The sequence below is a fragment of the Limulus polyphemus genome, unplaced genomic scaffold, assembly GCF_000517525.1.
Source record: "Limulus polyphemus unplaced genomic scaffold, Limulus_polyphemus-2.1.2 Scaffold2458, whole genome shotgun sequence".
Classification (NCBI taxonomy): domain Eukaryota; kingdom Metazoa; phylum Arthropoda; class Merostomata; order Xiphosura; family Limulidae; genus Limulus; species Limulus polyphemus.
In genome coordinates this window covers 114,734-134,690 of record NW_013668068.1, presented here as the reverse complement: position 1 = coordinate 134,690, position 19,957 = coordinate 114,734, and the positions used below count along the sequence as shown (strand labels likewise).

Below are 19,957 nucleotides of genomic sequence, written 5' to 3'. Positions count from 1 at the left end.
TTCTGTGAGTATGGAGTCATGAAAATGTAAATAAAAATTAAACACTTTAAAGTAAAACAAACAGTCAGTATTTTTATAAGGAAGAAATTAGACAACAGAAGTATATGTATGGCCTGACAGACACTTAATATATTTGCAGTCAAATTAGTATCTCTATTCCAACAGTAAACAGTACTTCTTTAAATACAGGATTTCTAGAATAATGCGAAGAGATTGTAATTGCAGACACCAAAATCTATAATCTCACTTGTCTTAGTTAAGCATTTATTAAGTGCAACTTATGTTTGATAAAGAGATAAATTAACACTATAACTTGTACATTTTTGCTTTAGTTGCATAAGAGCTAAACTTTACTATACTTAATACTGTCAATAAATAAACTTATAATGTTATTATATAACCTAAAGTTAGACCTTTTTAAAAACATTAATATGCTTTTAATGTGTTGTACAAAATGTCTACTAAAGTATATTTACATCTGCCTTTTGTTTACATCTCTTCAAATGAACTGTGCGCATTTAATTAGTATGGTGCATGCACTTTTTTAGGACAGAAAAACTGAATATTATTATAATATATTTTGCAGATTGAGAACCAATGATAATTTATATATCAAATATGTATACATACGTGTATACAGTATCAAATATAATACACATTTTATCCTTCTTTTAAATCTTTAAAAGGATGAAATTGGTAAGTATGCTTTGCTAATAATCATACATAAAAGCATTCCTTACACATTCTAACAGTACTTTTTATAATATTCATCTTCAATAATGGTACTTAAGTGCAGAATCAGATAGTTCAGTATTTCATAAAATACTACAGTTTTTTCTAATTTTTTTTCAAAAACGTTTAATTCAAAATAAATAAGTTTCTTTCATGTTAATTTTGAAGTTTCTATTTTTCTGCTTGGTTTTTATACTTTAATTACAAAGTACAGGAGCTATATTATTGGCTGCAAGTTTCTACAGTGTTCTGTCATTTTTATAAGGTTCACATTTCAATAAAAAACATGTTTCACCTACTCGCTGTTAATTCAGCATTAATGGACAGTGTGTTTGGTGGATCTCTGAGAAATGAAATACATCATTAGAAATGGTAAGAGCATTAATGAAATGTTGGTTAGGCTATGTTAAAGTTCAAATGTTGAAATTCAAATGTCTGTAAGCTGGCACAGAAGTGGCAGAATTATAGTTCTGTATTTTTATATTTTAAGTAATCTCAATTTCATTCAGATTGAAGGAAAGCCCTTTTAATAAAAGTTTCTTAAAATTGAAATGAATAAACATCCTATAACCCAAGCGCTATCAAAAGGTGGACCTTTCTTCTTCAAGGGCAAACTGTTTGCACCTGAAGAAGAAAGGTCCACCTTTCAAAAGCTCTCGGGTTATAGGGTTTATATTCATTTCTATCAAGACTTCTTGAATGTATGTGTTTTTCTTACATCATAAAGTTTCTTAAAATGTTAACTTTTCAAACTGAGATAATGTGGGGGTTCATAAGAGACTAAATCAAGTATCTGTGTAACTAGAAAATCTATATTGTTATAGAGAATATTTGTGTTTCAATTTTTATTTTACATAATATATAATTGTGGTTTACTTGTAGATTAACTTTAAAATTTTCCTTTAGTTTGTTCTTTCTATATTCGTTATAAAGGTTTATAATGTGGGTGAGAAACAGTCAATAAATAAACAATGAAAAAGTTTTACTCCACCAGTGGAGTAAATCCTGTTCATTGTCTATTCATTGAATGCAATCTTTGTAGGTTGGTAGTTTTAAATGAATATATGACACAGATTTAACATACTTTTCTCACTACATAATAATATTTTTTATTTGACCATAAGATTTCAAGGTTTTTTCAAGAACTGGTCAACTAGTAAAGTTAAAAATTCAGTAACACAACAGAAACAAAGAAGTGTTGTTTATGGTATAAAATCTAGTTACAGGAAGGAATATAATGGTAAAACAGAAAGACTATTACAAGTGCATACTCAGGAACTCGAGGAATCTTTGCATGCTTTTGAATCTCAGGTTATCTGTACTATCAATGAACACAAAGTGTTGCATAAAGAAGAAATTGAATTGAAGAACGTCCACATTCTAGATAAAGAGGCACATTACAATTGTTAAGGAAACATTACATATCAAAAATACTAAATATTAAAATGCATCATCAGTGACTGGAAGGGTTAGTTAACTATTTGTGGATCTATTGCTAAAGTACATTGTATTATCTCCCCATCATTGATTCACCAAGTTTTGCATAATTACTTCATAACAACATTGTATCATCTATGATAATTGCATATTATTCTGATGTTAATGCATCATCAGTTGTGACTGGAAGGTGTTAGTTAACTGTTTGTGGATCTATTGCTAAAGTACATCGTATTATCTCCCCATCATTGATTCACTAAGTTTTGCAGAATCGCTTCATAACAACATTGTATCACCTATGTTTATTGCATATTATTCTGATGCTCTTTATTAATTCCTTGCTGGCTCTCTGGTTGTATTGATGTCAAAAATAGTATTGTATCAGAGTAACATCCTTTATACACTGCCATTGTTTATTATTCAAATTGTTATAAACTGTTCCTTTACTAATCACTTAAGCCTATCCTTAATGGGTTCTTAAAATAGTTTGAAAATTGGTGATTGAATAAATAATTTGCCAAATCTGTATTATTTAATTATTTAGATTAATTTTTGTTGTTACAGCTTTTCATCTTTTATAAATGCGAAATGTGAGGAATTAACGGATAAGCCTCAGTTCATAACTAATATGAGGGCACATGTACTACTTGTAACAGCTATTAGCATCCTTGCTGTGGATTTCCCAGTTTTTCCAAGAGAATTTGCTAAAACTGAAGAATTTGGTTGGAGTTTAATGGATGTTGGTGTTGGCTGTTATGTGTTTATGAATGGATTAGTAGCTCCAGAAGCCAGAGGAAAAATAAATCAAAATAGGTAAGAATTTCTAGTTATTAGTAACTAATGGTTTTCAAATCATACAATTCAGATTGTTTTTTTGTTACTAAGTTTTGTAAGCATTATTTCCATATTGGAAGCATTGTTATATTATTCATAAGAAGAAAACGATAATTTTTTATCCGTCAAAAGGTACTTAAATTTTACCCTAATTTGGGAATGTTCACAATTTCAACTAATAAAATAAATTATTCAAGCTAGAACTGTCTCTCAAAAATAAAGCTAATACATGAACTTGTTATTTAGTTTATCTTGTTCTGAATATTATAACTGAGCCTATTCTGTGCATTGATAGTATGCAAATGTAGTATGATTTTCATGAATTTGGATGTTAAATAAGTGGCCTTTTCAGAATTATAAGTGATTTACATATAAAAGATCAGAAAATATAAAAGTATTATTGAATATAGAACTAATGAATTGGTGAAGTATTTTGTAGATAAAATGACTGTATTAGATTTAGAATACAATTAAATCTAGCCATAGATTACATGTTGAGACATCTATATATGGAAAGTAAAATCATCTTAAGACACTGCTAGTATGTGCTGCTGTAATATTCATTATTACATCAATTAATGAAAAGTAAATTCAGTCACATCTTTTTTTAGAAAAGGTAACAAAATTTAAAAATTGATGTTACGCTCTCTCTGAAGTTTATATGTGAATAAAATAAAGCATTGCTATTTTCTGTGATAAAATGCATTGCTTGGAAGTTCACATTCACCTGAGGGAGACACATTTCTCAATGGACTGCTGATATTCTACACTATGAACATATCTGGAATCTTTAAGTTGCTTTTCAATTTCCATATGATGTTTTGCAAAATATTTTTCTCAATCTTTTATTTTGTAACACCTGTATGTGGCACAGTGGGTACAGTATTATAGAGTATTACAGTAGAGCAACACAATTTGTTGCGTATTCACATGTGCAACCAAGAAAAATCCTTTAGTTTCAGATATTCTATTCACCTCTCCACTAAACAGATTGCTAATATCTTACATCACTCTCAAGCCTTTGAACAAACCTCCACTCTTGCATGTAATAACATGCACTGCACCAGTCTGTAATGCAATCAGTATTAGACTATACCTCTCCTTCAGTATGAGGGCAACACATCCTCCATGTGCAATAGTCCCCTTGAGCACTTTATGTATGTCAAAAACTCATTCTTTTCCTCAGTAGAGAATGTTTGAACTTATTATTTTCAACTTTTGTCCCTTTATTTTACTAAAGAAGAACTCCAATTCAAGAAAGAAAGATCCAAGTTTCATACATTGTTGTGATTTCTTCTCTTAATCAGACTATTAAATTTTGGGAGATGTGTCCTAGAGCTATGATGTGGTTTCTTTTACATGAATATTCCCCATCATCATTGAAACTCCCGTTACATGCTCAGCCAAATCAGCCAAGTTCTTGACCACAAATTGACCTTTATAGTTTTCATACTATAACTTCTAATATGTTTTTGTGTATTTTCAGTAAGTATTAAGGGTCTTTTGCAGACAAAAACTAGAAGTTTAATGAAGTATTCTCTCTAAAAATTTCTGCATGATTATATGGAGTCAAAGTGTTGACTACTCTAAGTGCAAAAGTGATTTTCATGTTAAGATTAAAAATACTTTTCTTCAGTGTGAACTGAAAATCACTTTGCACTTAGAGCAGTCAACACTTTACTCCATTTAATCATGCCTACATATATAGGGAATGGACTCTCATTATCTTTGGAGTTTCTGTAGCTTTTTGCTCTTTCTTTATACTTTGTGTAACAGTTGTACTACGACAGCTGTGTAATAGCTAGGTCTGAATTGAAAATACCATTCTGAAACTTTAATTTGACATCTGTACCATATACAATCCTGCATACAAACTGAAGAAGTGCTGGTGGAATAGAAATCCTATGAAATTCTATTTATATGTGCTGTATAATACTTTACAAATTATGGTTTAAACACTGAAAGCTGGAAAAGTATTGACTGCTCTAAGTGCAAAGTGATTTTTGTTAAAATCAAAAATACTTTTCTTCAGTGTGAACTGAAAGTTCTCAAATTTCAGTTACATAATTTCTAAAAACCTCCTAAAAAATATGACACCATTTTCTTCACTAAAATTTTATATTTTATGTTATTTTCTCTATCCTAACTTTTTACGATGTTGATTTTAAATAACCTCATACCCACCATAGAAAAATATGAAATAATCTAAATTATCCTTTTTTTCTTTCTAGAATGTCTTCAAATCATAACATGAAACTACATTTGTTTGTTGTAAATAGCTTTAAATTGATAACAATATTAGTATATATATATATATATATGTACCTTATATTTTACTGTTTTACTGCTCCTTTGATCGTGTTTAACAAATATTTCTGCCACACAAGTAGTAAATCACTTGGCGAACATCTAGCTCACGTTACCCTATAGAATTACAATAACACACGGCTATTCGTGAGTTGGCCACGAGTGTACTTTGTTAACAGTTTCCATTATTATTATTATTTTACCTAATCTAACCTTAAAAGTTTCAAATTTTAGTTACTTTTATAATAATAAATAGAGAATGCACATGAAAAACAAGAAAAAAGTTTGTATTTGGGTCTTTCGCTTGTATTTCGTTTGTATTTTTCGCTGTCGACTGTTGATGAAACTTAAGCATACTTTTTCAAAACATACTTACCCTCTGCTCACACTTTAGCTATTCCTTCACATTGGGTTTGCCTATTTAAGCATTGGTCTTGCATGCTCTAGTCTTTTATACTTCACTTAAATTCCCTTGGCAATATCTAATTTGTAAATTCCTCCACATGCATCAATGCGCCCTCTATTCCAACACTATATATACACCTCACTCAGATAATGTAATCACTTTTTCTTGACAACGCAGTAGTTATGGTTTTGTGTAACAGAGTGCTGTGGTTATGGTTTTGTGGACAAAGTGCTGTGGTTCATTTGGTTATGGACTGGTTTTTGCATTGCCTTAAAAAAATATATGGGTTGGGGGGGGGGGGTTGCTCTCAGTTGAGGCTGTCCTTGTTTTGATCTGTTGAGAGATGGAAATATATATATTCGACCCGGGGTGTTTTTCTCCTGGGGCCTCTGAAGTTGCCTTTTTTTTTTGTTGATCCTGGTTATTCTAGGGAGAATTTGGACACGGTTTTTTCTTATACTTTTCTTTACTAAGTTGACTTTTCACAAGTCCAATTTGGATTAACCACTTTCTACTCCTTTTCTTCAGTTAGTCAGTTGGGTTAGGAGCTTTTGGGGCTGTTCTCTGTGACCTTTATATGTGTGTGCTCCTCCCTTGATGGTGGAATGGTCAGGAGGGTACTATTTAGTTTTTCCTTCTTCTCCTGATAATCTTCGTTCACGCTGAGGGATTTACTGCTTTATTACATGATGGGATAGATATACCTTATACCCTCATTTGTCTGTTTGCATGCTTTGGGTTTCCACCTCCAGAGGGACATATTTTTTCACTTTCACGGATTAAAATTACTTAATTTTGGATTTGTGGGGTTCCAGGTTGGTTCATGTGATCACTTGAACCAGTTACATTTTTTTGTATTTGTTTGCTCCTCACTTGTGCTCTGTGATGTTTCTTCCCCTGCAAATTGTTTAGCAGCCTATCAATGATTCCCACATTAATTTGCAGACAAATGGAGTCTCCTACTGACTTTTACCTTGGTCAGATTGCCTGCTTCTGTTCCTTCTTTAGAGATACCTTGGTGAAGGGACTTTGTATACCTGCTGTAGCCTCTGGGTGTCATATATGACTTCCTTTTTTCATCACTTCATGTTTGCGGGTGTCCCTTGAGGCATTTGTGTTTCAAATTGCCATCACCCGTTTGATTTTGTTGTTGTGGTTGCTGGGGCATTTCTCCACATTCTCATAGTGAATTCATCTTGCATTTATCTATGTTTTGTATACAAGGATCAGGTTTTGTAGTTCTTGGATCTAGTCTTTCATCTAGCATCAGCACCATAAGTCTTCTGCTGGGTTGTAAATGTTTTCACCATGTTTTGTGCCCAAATCAACCACCTCCCATCTAGCTCCAGGCTATGGAATGGGCAGTTAGGCACTTACTTTCAGGGAAGGTTCTGCCTATGTGGTTGTGGGCTTCCCTCAGATCTCTTGCATTTTTTGGGAGGAGGACACATACAATCCTTTAAGTGCTCCCATTGCAACAAATGGATTTGGAACTTCAATACACTGGACTTTCCCGTCTCTTTCTTCAGGAGCAACATCTTAGTTCTTGAGTGGTGGTTGGTTTGGATAACCTCTATCATTAGCATCTGTGTGTGTGTATATATATGCATGTACGTGGAAGTATAAATGTATACTGCCCCTCTGTCCATAGTTTCTCATCACAGATACTTCACTTGGGAAATGCAGTGTGTATCATTAAGGTCAGGAATTTTAGGATAATAGAGGATGCATCTTCATTCTCCATCAATCATTTAGGACTTTTTGCTGTTCAATAGGCAATAGTGCAAGATCTAGATATTTTGCAGGGGAATATCCTCATGAGACGTTTCATCAATTCCAGTGGTCTCTTAAATTTGGTTCTTTCTCTATTAGGCCTATTCCAATCATTTCAGCCTCCTGGCATGCCATTTTCATGGAGGTGATGTATTTCATTGAAGATTGTCAGTCTCAGTCCTCTCTTTCTCTTGAATGAATGGATTCTTTGTTTAATTTTAAAATTTGGTTTGTTTAAATCTATTGTATCCTATACTAATTTACATTGTGTGTTTAGGAATTTGTTTTTCTGTGAACTACACTCACAGTTTTGAAGCTAACAGGATGAATAGATATTACATATAAGGCACTTGTTTTTAACTAGTTTTCATACTTATATAGTTTCCCATACTGTTTTTAGAAATAAGTTTCAAGGTTATATGGTATCATAAATTATTTTGTACACCAAACCATGTATTATGACGAAGTCATAAAACATGATACCTTACTGTACTTTCTTTTAAACACATATATTACTAAATGTTTGCCGAAGTCCATGTTTGAAATGAATATAGCTAAGACTGTGACTTGGCAACATGTAACCACATTTCTTCATTTTGAAATCTTTCTTTTTTGCATATTATGTCTAATATTTTTTACCCTTTTTCATTGTGAGTACTTTTCTTAAGTTTATTGTAGTTTTACGGTGTATAAATTATATACGTAGATTTATATCACTGTTTATAGTGTCACAGTACAGTTTAATATTTGCATAATGACATGTGGTACAAGATACTGTTTGTACATGTCAGTGGAGTAATACAATAAAGGTGACTTGTCAAACTGGACAGGTATGTGAATAGTGATAGAATAAAGAACTGCATGAAAAAAATCACTCAACAATGCAAACATATAAATTTGTTAATTTTCTTGTGCTACTTTAATGAGAAACACTAAGTAGATACTATTACAGAATTAAATAAATGCATTATAAGGTTATTTGTGGACATTTTGTAAACTTTTTTCATAGTAAAATAGAGATATGACGTTTTTTCTCTTCTTGTAACAGTTTAGGCCACTTTAATACTTGTGTGAACATATTATTATCAAAGTATAACAGCAATATTATCTTTTATATCTACAGTAAGATCACTTGTCTATAATAATTTGCTCACTCTAGAGATTTTATTTCAGATTAAAAGATTAAAGCATGAATTATCATGACTTATGTTTATTAAAATGAAAAATCTCATCCTTAATTTAGTCTTGATCAGAGGTGTTACATCTGTTTGTGTATGTTAAATATAGTTTATGCTATTATAAAGCAGAATGTGATGAAGTGCTAATATTTTGTGCCTTATGTATTCAGTATTAAGACCAACAATTTTTGCTTCTCAAATATATGAATTTTATGAGTGATATAGTAACCAAACTGATGCTTTAAATATCAGATGTCTTTATTGCATATTTGAAATTTATATAAAAGAAAATACATTTAACTGAAGAAATGATGATACTGCTCTATTTGTCATCCTTTAATTATTTTTTTACATAATTGTGTACATTTTTCAGTTATTGGGAAGAAAACTGGTTAACTCAAGCAATATGATATTATATTGTCCTTGAAGCTTGTAGATCAAAAATCAGTTGTAAATATTTGTGATCTGTCTCTTACTGTTTTTTTCTATAGATGGACTTCAGTCTTCAAAACTTTCCTGTCTTCCTGTCCTTTGTTCGTCTTGGGCTTTGGAAGACTTGTGGCTATTAAAGCTACAAATTATCATGAACATGTTACAGAGTATGGCGTTCACTGGAATTTTTTTCTTACTCTTGCACTTACCAAGGTAGCATATTTTATTATAAAAACTGTCTTTGAGGACTAGTTTACTTAATATACACTGCATAATCAAAACATGTTTTTTTTCCATTGATACTGCAATTTTTGTGTACTCTTTTAAAATTAAATATGAAGAAACCATTTGTATCTTGTAAAATTAATATTTTTTCTTTGGTAAAATCCTACTATATTCTAATAACTGAAAGACTTAAAGGAAATCCTAGGATGGAAAATTAGTGAAAAGAGATCTTACTTGTTGTACAACTTACAATTCATTCATCAGATTGTCATATTCATAAGCTTAGACATTTATTAAAGAAAACTAGACAGATAAGAATGTATATGTATAGTACACAAAAGAATTATTGCCATAGAAGAGCGCACATGGTTAGAGACTGTGCCAGCATTTTCCCAGTGAGGGAACTGCACATATGTTATAGTACTTAGGAAGTTAACCAGCTTTAACAGTTAGCATTGTTCATTAGGTGTGGGGGCTACAGGGAATGCTAAGGCACATTTTGGCATAATTTCAACCCCAGTTAGCAACTTATTACTGCTACCTCTGCACATAGTTAATCCTATCGAGATGGGTAGGGGTCAGAGGGCGTGTCATCGTGTTTGTAGATTTACATTCAACATTTTATTTAGTTATTATTTCATAAATCTATGTCAATAAGTTTGGTATAAAATTGTAGATTATAATTTAAATTTTAGTATTATTCATTAGTTGGTTTCTTAATTTGATGCTAAATATAAAAAAAAAAGCTAAATATCGATTTTTTTGTGTGTCACATGGTACGTGGCCTTCTGGGTTTAGTCAGATTACATTTTATGATGCCCACAATACAATGTCTATAGCTTTGTATGAATCAGAAACTCAAATGTTTGATATTGGCAAGCTAGAATAAAATATCTACAGAAAATAACTGTGAAAAGGTGAGAGCATAAGTACTTTGAAATTTTGTAATCACTACTAACAATGCTATACATTTTATTTTGTAACCTTTATTTTTGTTATACTTTGATAACTTACCTACAACCTGGAGAAATAAGTATAATGTTACAGTACAAATAGTAACAAATAAAATATAAAGCTTTACTGAAAATAAAAATGTTTTAAATTAAATTATGATACTTTTTATTTGTTTTCACTGTTTCTTATTATAAAAGTAGCTAAAATCATAAAAATAGAAGTTGTTAGGTAAGATAATGAAAGAAAAATAATAAATACCTTCATGGGGTATACGTGTCAGAAGCTTCTGCATTATGCTGTTTGATAGGATCATGTCGATGCACATGTGCCATGTAATTTTCAACTTCTGTTGGGAAATGTTTAGTCAGATGCAGTTCAAAGGTCAATAAAACAAAAATTAATAAATATAAATAAATTTATACTATTAAGAGATTTAAGTTATTTAGAATAAACATTTGTGGTTTCCTATTTACAATTTGCAGTTATTCTAGAACAAAAAAGGTAATTTAAATTTATTTCCTAATTTCTATGATGGTTATGCGGTCGGTCAAATTGAGCAACACCATATAGAGTAAATATTGATAACATAACAGATTAAATATAAAGTTTTATTTAAAAAAACATTTGATAATTATCTAGAAAGACATAGAAATCATCCAAATGAAACTTGACAAATTTCAGACAAAGAAAAGTATTTTTGAATCTTAAAGTCAAAATTACTTTGTATGCTGGATAGTCAACATTCTGAAAAAAAAAAATTCATGAGCAAATATTTAAGAAAAAATCTTAAAACATAATTCAAAAACCAGGTATTTTGTGTATGAAATCCTTGTAATGTTTACTAATAATCTATAAAATTTTGTAGACTTGCCTACATTTTCAAACATTATAGTACAATTACTCTCATAAATACTTTCCTGGTTACGGGCTGGATGGAATCCACCCAACCCGTAATGGAAGAGTTGCAAGTTGAAACACTCCATTATGTATGTAGATACTTACTAATTATATTGTGAATAAGAAAGTCCAAATGCATGTTGGCAAGTGTCTTATGTTGTGTCTCATGTTTTAGTATTAAGAGCCATCCACTTTCATTGAAACTAACTTGTAACTTGTGTACATGTAATAAAAGCATGACCACTGTGTTCTAAATAATGTAATATTTTGTGTGTGCATTAGGTTTATATATTAGATGTTATTAACCATGAAGTGAAAATAATTTGACAGTTAATTTGATTGTGATTTTTTCAGATATATTATACTTTTGTTTCTTTTGTGTATATATATATATGATTATATATTACTGAGTAAGTAATATGTCATTTATTATAAATTCCTATGTAACAAAACTTCATTTTTTCCTTGAAATCATTTAAGAATGTTCTGAAGCAATCACACACATGCACAAAATACCAATTAACATGATAATCTACACCATCCCTTGGTGGGACAATGGTAAGTTTAGAGGCTTACAATGCTAAAATATGGGATTTCATTCTCAGTGATGGACACAGCAGATAGCCCAATATGGCATTACTCTGAAACAGTCATATACTTCCTTTAAGAGGGAGTTGTCTTAACACTAATTCTGAACTGGTTGCCTGTAAGATGTACAGTTATGGGCCACTACTGTTCAGAACAACTCTGACTGCACAAAATTTAGGATATAGTAGTTGATAGAGTTAGTGACTTTATAACTAAGTTATTGCATTTGTTTTACAACATTATAATACAAATACAGAAAGCTTGATTGCTAGGTACAATTGGTGAAACAGCTAATGAGTCATCAACTGCATATCTAGGTCTCACTATTGTTCCAAATAACTACATTGGCCTTGATGTGCAAAAAATTGAGAAACCTTAATCTAATGCACACTGAAAAATAAAATGCCTCTTAATGTGATAAACCTCTCAAAGCTACACACGAGATATGACATAGTACCACCCTTTATGAAACATTAAAAAAATTGAAATATGCCTTACATATAGGTTTTGCATAACCTTTTAACAAGACAGATCACAATCATAACTTCTATATGACCAAGGTACATATAATTCAATTAACTATCTGACCTACGATGAAAGAACTCTTCACTACATATACAACCATATTTTAAAAAATCCCTTGACAGTAAGACAACACAAGACATGTCTTTCAACATAGGTAACTCTATTGTTTCCAAATACAAGAATACAAAATTTACATTAAATCCTTTAACATAATATTACAAAAATTACTTTGAATCCTTTAACACAGAAATTACTACAGAAATCACAACAAACAAAACCACATGGTTACAGTAAACAAAATTACAACACCCTGTAAAAAAGAATAATATATAATTGTAATAAGCCCTTTAACAAAGAAAATCTAAATATTTGATTAGAATACCATTAGAAAACTAGAACACCACGAAAAGAAAAATACAGATATATAATATATGTACAGCACTTTCTGAAATATTCAGAAAATATAAACAATGCAGAGATATATTTACTATTCTTTCAAATTACATATATTTACACTTACCCAGTAGCAAACACAAGGCCCCAATTCTCCTCATCTCAATCCCAGCAGCAGATGCTCTGAAGAAGTAGTGAATCGATTATTGATTGCTGTTCTGGCACCGATAAGATCTTGAACCTAGGCCAAGGCTTTCCTGGTCTGTACCAGTGAACCTGGCTAACCTCTTCCTTCAGTCGACAAGTCAGAGTGTCCTCCGCAAAGTTATACAGCGTCCAGGCCTCTATCCATTTTGTCACTATCCCTTAGCAGTGCCAATTTAAAATTGAGACCTGCTGCAGAGTTAACTGAATGATGATGATTCATAGGGTACTTGGTAAGTTGATCCTCAGCACCCTTTGTAGTGCTGAACATGCTTAGAAGTTCACTGTCTCCAGTTTCACTACTGGTTTGGGCATTATTTTCTTAAGTTGTGGTTCAGGGGCTATCACTAAAGTCATAGCCAATGTGGTTATTTGGCCTGTCATGATGATGGTTACTCAGAAAATCTTTGTCACCATTGCTTGGCCCTGGTCTCTCAGCTTTCAAACATCCTTTTGGGGCCAAACCGGCCCTCAAGATGACTGCCGAACCAGGATGAAATGACCTGAATGGAAGTGAGCACACATTTGGTAGTTCTTGTATGGTTTCACATTCTATGACTGGACATTTCAAACAGGAGCTACATTGCTTGGCTAACTGTTCTGGTTCCTGTTTCACAGAGGCTAAGGTAAGCATGAGGGATATCTCCATGGGTTATGATGCCTCCTGTGAAATTGGTTCCAACAGCAGAGCCAAGTCTTGTGTTATTGTTGGTACCAGTATATCCACTATGGTAATAGCTTCCTATGGGCAGTCTGAGGTCTACTAAGGCTGTCTGGCTTCTGGAGATTTTAGGACTAAGCCAACAACAGGTGTTACAGGATTTAATACATCAGATGCATTGGCAAGTGACTGTCATATCAAATGTGAGCTCCTCTTTCAACAAGAAGGTCTGGGTGTATTCCATTCTCCATGACTGCAGTATGAAACTGGGATTTCAGTGCACAAATACTGTAAGACTGGCTAATTAAAGATAAAATGGCCAGTATTGTTCAGAACACCAAAGATCTGGATAGAAAATGATAGTTCAATGAAATCTAATTCAGACCTGCCTACAGCTATGATTTTGCCTTAGTTGCTATGTAAAAATGATCTCCTGCTATGGTAATTTTGGTATAGTTATAATGACCATGTGGTCATATGGTGTATTCGTTTCATTCAAAGTCTTCATTTTGCTTGAAGTCCTCCATGAACATATAAGCCCTGTTGCTCTATTGAGCATGCACATACTTTCTATGGAAAGCAAGCCACTGGCCATTGCAAGTCAAGCACAAATTCTCAGTGGCTGCCTGTAAGCAATTTTTTTCGCGTGAAAGAAGTAATCATGGCACAAAGAAGGTTGAGAGAACAGCTAACAGTATACATTGATTTGCACTTCACTCTTTAGTGTTCTAAGATGTATGGTAATTAAGAATGCATTCACCCAATCCTCCCACAAAATTATGGTGTCTGTGCTACTGATAAAATCCCTTTTTCTACTGAAAATTGACCAGTCGATAGGCGAATGCCACTAAAAGCAAACTTTTGCTAATTGGTCAAACGGTGAGGCAGCCATGTAGATTGCTACGATTCTAAGATTTAAAACCTGATAGTTACAACCATCAGTGGCCCCATAAAAAATTAATCTTAGAGACCAAGTAATCCTTGAGACACCTTGGTCAAGTAACATTTCTATAATGTTCACATGTGCATCATTTGAAGTACAACTGCAGAACATATATCCCCTTGTGCAGATGAAGAACTAATTCCACAGGCTACCATTTAGTCTGCCCTTGCCCACTAATTAACTTGCCGTACTGCCACTATTTCTATTCCTATAGCAAAAGCTAAGTTCTCTTGCAAATTTGGTCCTACACATGTGCACTGTCCTGGATCAAAAAAACTATCCTTTCTTTTTACTTGTGGAAACAAAAACCTCTCCATTGCCCCAGGGGTATTACGTTTTATGTTCCCCTTGTACTCTTACAGCATGCATTTTCATGCATCATGACTACCATCTGAACTGAAACATCATTAAGAAAATAGTTAGAACCCTGTATCCTTCTCTAAAATTTTCATCGTGCATGATAGAAAATATTCTGTTACAAACAAATATAACTGGATTTACTAAGTTCATATTTATTATGATATTTGACCTACTGTTTGTAAATTTCATGTACTTCAGACAAATTCACTCATTAAAATATGATTCAAAGCAACCAAAATATTGAACACTATTCTTACCAGAAAACCATAGGGGAAACTGTCTTCTCTTACCCATAGTGTTGCAGTACAGGAAAAATCTGGATGTTTTCCCAAACTAGTGAGAGTCTGTTACTCTTATCTTTCCATGAACATTCATTACCTGCCAAACATTTCAGTGTCGAAATTGAAACCCTCTCATGATTATGAATGAAAACAACATGCATTTTCAAATAATACATCACAGGCTAGTAATCACAGTTGATTTCTTATTGCAGGATTTTAACATTTAGATGAAATACCTTATTTTCATTCACATGTGGTTGTTACTGTACTTATTGATTCATTCATCTCATACAACACTCATAAATGACATTTTGAAAAGTTTCTACTAATCTACAGGACCACACATGTATATATTTAAAATATATATACATCATTATGAACATTTATCTCCATTACACATCTCCATATGCCCTTATAGCTTTTTAATAGATAGCTTTCAGCATCCTGCTCAACTGTCTGAAATGTTTAAAGAAGTAGTCCAGACCTTCCTTCTTTGTACCTTTAAATGTCAGGGGAGAAATCTCCCTAACCTTACTCACAGGAACTTGTGAAAATGTCATATGCTTCTCTTCCATGGACTCTTGATAGAGCAACAGCATGCACTGGGTAGCTTTTTTGGTGGCTTTTCCAATTGCCATACTCCTCTGTTGTTCAGGTTTACATCTGCAATATACCTTCAGGTTCAGGAATGCTCATCACTGCCCCACAATCCATTCATTACCTAACACTTCACCTGCATCAAACAACGAAGCTTCCAGTCCCACTTCATTTTGAGCTTCCAACCAGAGCTGTGGTTTGAGCTACTCTGGCTAGTGTAAGGTCTGGTAAAGACCCCCCCCCCCCCAAGTAGTGTCAGACTCTCCAAATACAAAACTGCTATTGTGATCCTCAGTCTTTATTTCCCTCTCACCAAGGTTGATTCTCAAGGGAAGAACTCAAAATAAAATCATGGACCTTCACAGAAATAGTGAAAGTTCAACATTCTGAAGAGAAATTCTCTTACACCTAGTAACATTCTCAAATGACTATCTCCTTCCAGTGACTGACTACTTCTATTTAATAAGTCCTTTCGGCTGTGAAAAATTCCATTTCCTTAATACAAATTCTTTTTAAACTTAATAACACTAGCTTCTAAACTGAAACATCTTTAAAGAAATACTTATACTTCTCTAAAAAATCATCCTGCACGATAGAAACTATATTGGGTAAGTCCATCAAACATGAGATACAATCAGCATATGGAATTATGATGCGATACTAAAAATGCTTACTAACTTAGGCAATTCAAATGAAATGAGATAAAATTAACAGTCTTTAGTAAAACAGTCAAAATAAAAACAGTAGCTGTATGTGTACCTATTTGACTATGGACAGGTGCATGTCTACTATGTGAAAAACCAGGGTCAGGCTAATAAAACTTGAAAAAGACTTGAGAAGAATTAACTAAATGAGAGGTTTCTGCATAAAACAAGAGCTTTGCATTTAACCAGTATGTCAATACTGCCATTTAACTGGTCATTGTCATTCCCCACAGGTGGGACCATGATCTCTAGATATTACTTGTGGAACCAGTGAAAGACATTACTGTTGACATCTTTAAATAAGGTTCAGTCTAAGCAATGTTATCCACAAGTGGTAACAGATATCACCTACTCTGAAAATGACAAAGGAACATAGGTAATTTGAAACAAGACCAACTAAATGGTTTTGTTCACCACATTTTATGCAAAAACATGCACATATACTGAACAAAGAATAGACTAATAGTAACTGTTAGAACACTACAGAAATATACTTATTCTAGAACATGCCAAAAACATTTAAGTGTCACACTAACCAATTTACATGTTTAATAAAACAGATATATTCCCTACTCATTAAAACTTTAATTTTTTTGAAATAGCTAAAAAAGGGTTAAAAATAAAGTATCACATGGGTTTCATTTCAATAAATTGACATTAACAGCTGATTAACATCTATACATGTAAAGTATTCTGATAAAGTTTCAGTTTCGAACATGAAATTTTCATGGCATGATTTGTTGAACATACAACAAAACATGTATGGTTTAACTTTAGCAGTATAAAGTACATATAAAGGTAATAAACTTAACTAAAGAAAACAAATAACATGTAAAAATGATTAATTTTACACTTGTAGAATTTTCGTACTCTTGTAATCAGACATTTTAAAGAATGTACATTTCAGAATAAAAGAAACTAAAAGTGTATCCAATGAGAAGTTTGTGATAATTAGAAACTCAAGTATATTGTAATAATTTTGCATTTGAACAAAGGAATTTATGTTGAAAGGAAAATGAACTGCTTCCGTCAAATTTGGCCAGGTGGTTGACTTGCAGTCTGAGGGTCACGGGTTTTAAATCATTGTCCCACTAAACATGCTCACCCTTTCAGTGATTTGGGCATTATATTGTGACAGTCAATTCCACTGTTTGTTGGTACAAGAGTAGCCCAACTGTTGGCAGTGGGTGGTGATGACCAGCTGCCTTCCCTCTAGTCTTTCATTGCTAAATTAGGGACATTTAGTGCAGATAGCCCTTGTGTAGCTTTAAGCAAAATTCAAACAAACAAATCCATCACAATTAGCTTATTTTGTTGTAAATTTTATATAAACCAACTATTTTCAACAAAAAAAAATAATTTTAAAATTCACATTAGTGAGATTTCTGTGTGTAAAGCTTCCAAATGAAAACTTCAACATGTACATGCGTGTGGCTATGTTGTAAGCTCTTTTCACCAGTGAAAGCAATAATAGAGTATTCCATGACATCATTAAGTTTTATCTGATTCAGGGGAAATTAGTGGAATCTGTAGACAGTGAGTAAATCAATACATGGGAAGAAGGAATATATTCAGAGATTTCATTGGATCTTTTTATAAAGGGGCTACATGATCTTGCAGTACTGAAGTACCTGTTTAGACAATAATTGTTTATGTAATGTACTATTTGCAGTCATTATGCCACAGTGCCAGGCAATAAATTGCATGAACACTGAAGGTAAATGTTAATTATATTGTATATAGGCTTCTCAAACAATAGTTGAATTTAATACAGTATCATCAAAATCTGCATGTTTTGTAATGTAGTCCTGATTTCTCAGGTTTGGTATTTTTAAATCAGGTCCTGTGCAGCATACATTTTCTTCAACAGTCTCCTTCTGCACACATTATCCACACTTACTATGAACTTTTTCTTCATATAAATTGATGTCATATATTTTATCTTCTGAAGCCTGATCCAAAACTATAACGATTAATCTAATGTATCTTCATTGTTCATATTCAGTAGAAGTTACTTTATTACTGATCTGAACATCAAGCCTTTGAGTGAAGTTAATAAAAACCCAATCAGGTACAAAACAGAATAGACTTAGTGACATCATGGACCTGTCAAATATGGTCCATCTCAATGCAGACTTTTGTTGTATTTGGCAAAAAATTATTTTAGTCATATCTAAAATTGCTGAACCAATTGCCAAAAAAGTTTGTAGAGTTTCCATTTCACATTGAGGATTTACTTAATGTATCTATGAAAATCTGTATCCCTGAGATACTGGAATAAATCATGAAAAGCTGTATAATTATTCTTTTAATAGATATAATTCTGAATGATATACACATTGAATGGGTGTGGCTTGTAGCAGATAATCTTTACTCATGTTAAAGTAATAAAAATCTTTTCAAATTTCAAGAAACTGCAAATATTTTTTTTGTAATGTATCTTCATAATATCTATTTTATTGTTTATATTAGTAAGGTTTATGATGTTTCAAAAATTTCATTGAATTATAAATTACATCAGTCGAACTAACATAATATTTTTGATACCACAGTCAACTTTGTTACAATGAAATCCCATAATCCAAAATTGTTTGACTTGAGTTTGTGGTATATTTTACAGTTTATATTAAAATAGAAAAATATAGAACATTTAAAAAATTTAATATTTCTTTCTATGCAAACAGAAATATTGACAACATTCACCTTGACATGGCTGTCAAAGCTTCACCACTTAATCTTCAATAACGTCTGCAATGGTAGGACAAAAAAGTGAGAAAAATCAGTAAAGATTAGTAGTTTTTTGTAAGTGTAATGTTATCTATGTATAAATTATTTATAAGAGATATTTTCATATTATATTTTTATACATAGAAAGCTTATGGACCATTCTGTTTATTAGTTTTGAAAGTAGTAAAGGTTGACTCATAATTATTAACATACATCTAGGAAAAGATTCACTTGATCCACTAAGTTACTAGTTTATATTTTTGTTATTCAGTTAGTAACATTAGTTCATTACATCTGTTTGGCCTTACTTGACACAACTAGTAAGATTAATTCATTATGTATTTTGACATAACTTGGCTCCACTAGTAAGAATAATTTATCAAATATTATAAGTTTTATAATACACCTTAGTTTTATTTATTGGATATGTTTTTAGTTTGTTGTAAGTCATACACTCACTTGTTTAAGAAACAAGACAACTTTTTTTTTTTTTTCTGTTGCTGCTGTATCAAAGCAATTGCATATTTTGAAAATGTCTTAGCTCACTAGTTAGTCAATATAAAACGAAATGATACAAAATACTGATGATTTACCTATTTTTTTGTTATCATATAGCTGAGCCCGGCATAGCCAGGTGGTTAGAGTGCTCGACTCGCAATCAGAGGGTCGCAGGTTCGAATCCTAGTCCCACCAAATATGCTTGCCCTTTCAGCCGTGGGGCATTATAATGTAACGATCAATCTCACTATTCGTTGGTAAAAGAGTAGCCCAAGAGTTGGCGGTGGGTTGTGATGACTAG

At 32.2% G+C, this 19,957-nt stretch overlaps 1 protein-coding gene across 1 annotated transcript in view; it reads left to right on the top strand.

Moving 5' to 3' along the window:
• Positions 1-19,957, top strand: part of LOC106467007 (phosphatidylinositol-glycan biosynthesis class W protein-like) — a 76,805-nt gene that overhangs the window by 39,954 nt on the left and 16,894 nt on the right. Inside the window, exons 4-5 of the mRNA XM_013927316.2 lie at positions 2,734-2,982; positions 9,159-9,312. Of these exons, the coding sequence (XP_013782770.1) occupies positions 2,734-2,982; positions 9,159-9,312 (403 nt within the window). The remainder of the gene's footprint in view (positions 1-2,733; positions 2,983-9,158; positions 9,313-19,957) is intronic.